The following is a 6,226-nucleotide window of genomic DNA, read 5'->3' as shown; positions in this document are numbered from 1 at the left end:
AGCGCACAGTGAACGTTCATTGAGCTTTAACTTGCTGTGAATAATTCGCTTGGCGTTTCGCCAATTAGGAACATTTTACAGCCTGACAAAATGTATGTTAAAACTTCAAGAACTGCCGACCCCAAACTCCAATAAAGCGGATATTGATAAATGTTCACTGCAATAGCAATTGTAAAATATTTTCTTGGCGCAGGGACAGTTTTGTGATTCTTGTTTGATGCGTTAGCAAATTCCAAAATTGGTTCGACTGTCCTTATTCCTTGCCTTGAGAATTGAGGGAACCGTCAAATCGTTAGAATGTTCTTTTTTTTCCCCCTCACACTGAACTTTTTTTCCTTTAATTTCGACGTCTGGTAATATGTCTTACAGGAACACTATCTATGGAGCACATCAGCGGTTTGTGTGATTAACTTACTTGCATAAACATACCTTCGTTTCAAATAGGTCACCGTGAGTCTGCAGTTTTCACAATCACCACCTTACATGGGTTTGACAAGTGGAATTTATTCACATTTCACAGCACCGACAAAATAAAGCGGATGGGGAGGGGAGGAGGGGTGGGGGTAACGCCAATGTAAACAAGTATAATCATTTGTGTGAAACGCAAAATAGTTTTGAATCAAAGAGTAAACTGGAAGCAGAGAGTTCTCCAATTAAAACTGTATAAAAAGAGGGGGAGGTGATATGTGCGGCGGGATAGCGAGTGTTTTAATATTCATTATAAGGTATATTTCCTATAACAGCCCAGCGGCCTCCCCTGATTATTGGATACTTCTTCTCACCCGACTTAGAACAAGTAAGTTCGTGCAAGGCAAACAAAACGATAGGAAGCGACGTTTCTGATTTTCCGGCAGCATGGTGGCGATCCGCCGTTCAGTCTAAGTGCATTCGTTCGAAAAGTCAAATGCTCTAAGAAACGGCCCCTGTTTCATCTCCAGTGTATTGTCAAGTCACTAGTGCAGAAATTAAAGGATTGTGCAGCATCCCTTTGCTTCGCGGCATATTGTTCTAAACAAACCTGATTGTGTTAAAGAAAATACGACATAATTAAAAAAAGGCGCAACAAATCCTCAATGGCCCATTAATGACAAACTTCAATTTGCCCCGATAATGTTCAACAAATGTATCAGGCCATATCGAATTATAAATGAAAAATATGGCTGGAAACTAAGATTAGACTTTTTTTAACAATCACACAGTGAGGAAGCCAGCTCTATTTTTCGAAAAAACTGGAGCCAGTCACTTTGGAAGCAACTTCCAAACTCAGGAGAGCTCATCCACATTCGGATTCGTGCTGGAATCATTTAAAGGATTTAAGTGGATCTTGCCATCTTACCCGAGGACTTGAATTGCGCGCAGAAGTCCAAACGGTGTTCCTGAATTGGGAGTGTTTGGGGTGAGGGGCGTGGATAGTTTTAACTTCTACTTACCTCACCTCTTTAGCACAGCTCTGAAGGCAGTCCTCACTTTGCCTTCTTGGTGAAGTAGACACGTCTCGGTCGTGTCTGCCGAGCCTGTGTCGGATTTCACGTTTCTCAAAAATCCTGAAAAACACAATCAGTTTCACCCCACGTTTACGTCCAGTGATCACTTTATTCGGGAATAAGAAACAACTTAGAAGTCACCTATCTGCCTTTCGCATTGAAGAGTGTAAAACGCACGCACGCACACACACACACACACGCACACAGATATAAATTGATGCACCCTGTGTAATCCTAATTGGTTCATTTCTGGAACAAGATGTTCTGTGTGTACGGTTAGACTGGGATAGTGTGCCAAATATTAAGTTATAAAGCAGTTTGGAAAATTTGTGCCACAGTGTTTAGACTGAAATCGGTGGTTATGTCTGATTGGTGTGTGATTTCTGAGTGCATTCCGTGTTACAGTCACCAGGTAGAGAGACTAAATGTTCAGTGTAATTAATTGGCATCTTGAAAATAGCACATTAGGGACATTGAAGGAAAGATGAGGAGCTGGGTGGGTATTGGGTTGTTACTACATTGCTTTTCAGCTGCATTTCCTGCCATTTTGACCATTTTAAGACACAGCTGGTGCGACAGTTAATGTTCTGGTACCTTCAGTCCCTGATGTATACTGGCAGTTGTCAAGTGCAGAATAGGAAGCACAGTGTAGCTGACCCGTGGCTACAAGCGTTTGCAAATTGAGGGCAGAAGTTCTCAGAATGCGGGCTGCGTGTGAGGAGTCTCGGAGAGAAATGATATCATCGACTTGGTTCACCATGCCCTGGGACGGCCTCATCTCGGCGCAGTACCTCACTGTCCGGCCCTGCCCACTCTGACACCCTACCAGAGCACTGGAGGCTGCCGTGTGCGCCAGAGACCAAATCCTCGGCCTGTCCGCCGCCCCAAAGCGCTGCGGGAGACCGCTGCTCGCCATGGACACCGACGCTTTATTTGTTCTGGTTTCCAGGTAGTCGGACCTCAGGGTGGAATTGTTCATCGGGCCAGAGAAGGCGTGCTGGTTGCTTCGTGGCGACACATTGCAGCCACTTTCCTCGCACTCTGCCAGACTTCGCCTTGGACCCAGCTCACTTGCTGTCTTTTCTTGGTCACTTCCAAGTTTCCCCGACTCATCATCTTCCAAATCGTCCAGATCACTCAGCCTCAACTCTTTGTCTTCTTTGCATTCTTTCTCATCTGTGTGCACATTCAAAGATATTAGCATTCGTGTCTGTAATTTATTTCCAGTTAAATTTTGTAATGCCCCATCCCGTAAGAACAAATCTGAACGTTTTCCCTCTACAGTGTGGTGAGAGATGGCACATGGGCTTATACTCTGCTATCTAAAAGAACTTTCTCACAATATGTTGGTTTGTTGTGTTAGATATCTGAATCCTTAAAAGCATCCCATCTTCGACTTATTTTTCAGTTATTTAACAATAACATTTCCTCGCGACAATCTACCTTGTTTCGCCTAATGCCCAAGGAATGTATTGCAGCGTATCTGTGAGTGTGTGAGGTCCCACCTTTGAGCGTGTTATCCGTGCCAAGTTCCTCGCCATCCTTTTTCTCGCTCTCCTCTTTCTTGTCGTCGCCTCCTCTGTTCCTGGGTGACCAGGTCATCTTGTTCTCTTTCTTCAGCCTCCTCCGGGCATTCGCGAACCAGGTGGACACTTGGGTCAGTGTCATCTTGGTGATGATGGCCAGCATGATCTTCTCGCCTTTGGTGGGATAAGGGTTCTTCCGGTGCTCGAACAGCCAGGTCTTCAGGGTGCTGGTAGTCTCCCGGGTCGCATTCTTGCGCCGGGTGCCGCCGTTGAAGTCCACAGTACCGCACCTACAAACACCAAGAAGACCCAAGCCCAGTTACTCCTTTACATTGCAAGACAAGAAAATGGCACAGACTGATAGCAGAGAGGGGCTGGTCACACCTCAATATACCTCACTCCAGATCCAGAAAGACACAAAAAGATACAGAAATACACAAAAATCTGAGGTCACGCACCAACTGACTCAAGAACTCAAGTCCTTGCTGCCATCAGACATTTGAATGGACCTGCCATATATTAAATTGATCTTTTTCTACACCCTACCTATGACTGTAACACAACATTCTGTATTCGCTCCTTTCTTCTCCCCTATGTACTCTATGAATGGTATGTTTTGTCTGTATAGCAAGAAACAATACTTTTCGCTGTATCCCATTACATGTGACCATAATAAATCAAATCAAATCAAAGGTCATCGCAATAAAATAAAACGATTTATCTCAATTGCGTTGGTGTTGCGGGGGGGGTGCGGGTGGAGGGGGTAAGTGCATGATTTCTTTGACCAGTGAACTTACCTGTCATACTGGTACTGCCCCAATGAGTGATCGTATGGATAGTAGGCAGCTGGTGGAGCGATTCCCGTGTGCAAACTCCCAGTGCCATCTTTAATATCGTACTGTGAATTCTGCAGGAGGGCACAGATGGAGAGAGCAGAACACACAAAATAGTCAGAAGTTTTTTTTGGAAAAAAGAGAAAGTTCACACGTGAGCGGATCAAACGCTAGACAGGAACGGTGGTGGCCTAAAACCTTGTCGATGGCCAGAGGTTACTCACCAGTGAAGAGTAGAGAGCAGGAGGTTCTGTGCTGTATGTAAGGTAGTTCCCATAGCCCTGACTGGCTGCACTTGCATAGGGAGTGCTGCTGTACATGCCCAGCGCCGCGGCAGCTGCGGTAATCTCCGTTCTGGCGTTGGCCAGCAGTCTGTTATCATAAGAAGTCGGGCAGCAAACTGCAGCCTGGGCCGGCCCGGCGGAGCCCTCAGATCTGGAGCCGGCCTCACAACACGTCGCGCTGGGACTGGCTGACACGAAAAACTGGGGGGAGAACAAGAACGAAAGAGAAGGAGGGAAAGACCGTCATTTGAGCGGAACGCGGATCAGCAGGTCAAACATTATATAAAAGGAAGAACAGCAAAATGCAGAGGCGGATGCAGCAGTGGAAATGCCTTGAAGCCAAATGCGTGGAAAATAGATGACAAAGCCAACATAAAGTAGGGTAAAAGAGTTTACGTGGCACCGTTATGCGGTGGAATTATAGAAATAAGACAGTGTAAATAATTAAGGAGTCAAGGCAGAGGAACCTAAATGTAGAAAGCCTTGCGATTCGCGACTGGGAGGAAGATAAAAGTATTTAAAGGCATGGATACGCACAGGAAAATGCTAAAAAGGCACTAAAACGAGTGAATTAATGATGGTGCGAATAATAGTGAAAGGATGCAGTTTGGGGAATTGGAGTGGTGATGGGGAAGGAGCCGGATGGAATAAATTGCAATCAAACTAATACGATATCAATGAGCACCTGGGGAAAAAAAACTATGTTGCCAATATAGTGAAAAATGTTACAAAGTGGTCAAGGGACAGTACAATGAACAAGTGACCTTACACCGTGCCAGAGATTGGGGAACTTGTAGGTGTGTGACATTGAAGTAAATAATGATGAGTGGCCGTCTTTTTCTTTTGCAAAAGTATCGATGCAATCTGCATATTCAACAATAGGAACAAAATAAATCATGAAATGTAAAAATTGCGACTGCAAGTTGAAGGGGAGAGGGGGAGGGGGGACTGGTATAAGGTATAAACTGAACGTGAAACAGTTCCTCTCCACTGTCCCCCTCCCCACCCCCTCCCAAAATAATACGAACCAGCGGGAAAAAAAATACAGGACAACGCAGAGTTGCAGGTTCAACGAATGCCCCTAGCTCTCCCACTCCTTACCTGTGTAGTGGCGTTGTAGGGGTATCCGAACTGCGAGAACGACATCCCTGCGCGTTTTTTTTTGACCCAACAGGAAAATATTTCTTCCTGATTGATTGCGACCAAAACCTAGTTCAAAATGCGCCTTCTTCCAGGGAAATTTGCATGCATGGCTCTCTAGCTTAATAATAAATGATTCCACTTAGAAACGGGAAGGCGCCGCCAGTTACTGGCAGTTCAAAGCTTACCGGTGTTCATCTTAAGGCATCATTATCGATTACAGTTAGCTGGAAGAGGGTTAAAAAGACATAGCGGAAGTGCTGGCGGATTCAGAGGCTGCTGCTGCTATTATTTGCCTCCTTTTCGGCATTTCATCCCTGGAAGAGTCTCCAAGTGACGTCACATTAATCCCGAAGCCGACATGACAGCAAGGATATAACATTGTCTTTGCCAATCACATTGAACATCTAATATTCTTAGGTGCGTCCAACTTGTTCCAATGTTTGCAGCTTGCCTTTCCGGCGCACACTGAGGCGGCTCCTCAAGCACTTTGGGAGCCTTGTTGTCACTTTACAACCTCCCCCCACAAACAAAAAAGCATAAATTCAAAGGTCACAGATGTAACAATGTCTAGGGAATTGAAGGGTGGTTTTACCCACTCCAGAGATTCAGGTATTGGAAAGATTTTCTAACTCAACATTTCAATACCTTTTAACTTCATTGCGATGGGACGACTTAAAGCACCTCTTTCTGTGAGTTACCACATTTCAGATTGAGTGATTTCCAATGCCATTTCACCACTAAAGTTTCTAATCATCCCAAATCTCTTTGTTTCGAAGGCAATCAAGGTTCATAGCGGTCGCTATCTTTCTAAAGCAGTATCACTCCCGTGAAACCAATAATTCATCTTATTTAGCTTTAGTTTGAATCGGGGTGAACATATACAGTTCGACTGGTATGTAGGAGAATGTGGGCCGCACGCCGTTTGGACCATTTTCGTCGGAATGGACTCATCTGGT

At 45.0% G+C, this 6,226-nt stretch overlaps 1 protein-coding gene across 1 annotated transcript; it reads right to left on the bottom strand.

Moving 5' to 3' along the window:
* Positions 1 to 488: 488 nt before the first annotated feature.
* On the bottom strand, positions 489 to 5,317 carry irx6a (iroquois homeobox 6a). Its single transcript, XM_080188114.1, has 7 exons — positions 5,229 to 5,317; positions 4,068 to 4,328; positions 3,808 to 3,917; positions 2,990 to 3,300; positions 2,079 to 2,660; positions 1,436 to 1,544; positions 489 to 1,018 (listed from the first exon to the last, which is right to left on the bottom strand). The coding sequence occupies exons 1-7, from the start codon at positions 5,271 to 5,273 to the stop codon at positions 1,009 to 1,011; spliced, it is 1,428 nt and encodes a 475-aa protein (XP_080044240.1). The 5' UTR covers positions 5,274 to 5,317; the 3' UTR covers positions 489 to 1,008.
* Between the last annotated feature and the right edge of the window lie 909 nt (positions 5,318 to 6,226).

Source organism: Carcharhinus amblyrhynchos, chromosome 4, assembly GCF_965287045.1.
Source record: "Carcharhinus amblyrhynchos chromosome 4, sCarAmb.v2.hapA, whole genome shotgun sequence".
In the NCBI taxonomy this organism is placed as follows: domain Eukaryota; kingdom Metazoa; phylum Chordata; class Chondrichthyes; order Carcharhiniformes; family Carcharhinidae; genus Carcharhinus; species Carcharhinus amblyrhynchos.
The sequence above is the reverse complement of the archived record's forward strand: the minus strand, read 5'-3'. Positions and strand labels throughout refer to the sequence as shown.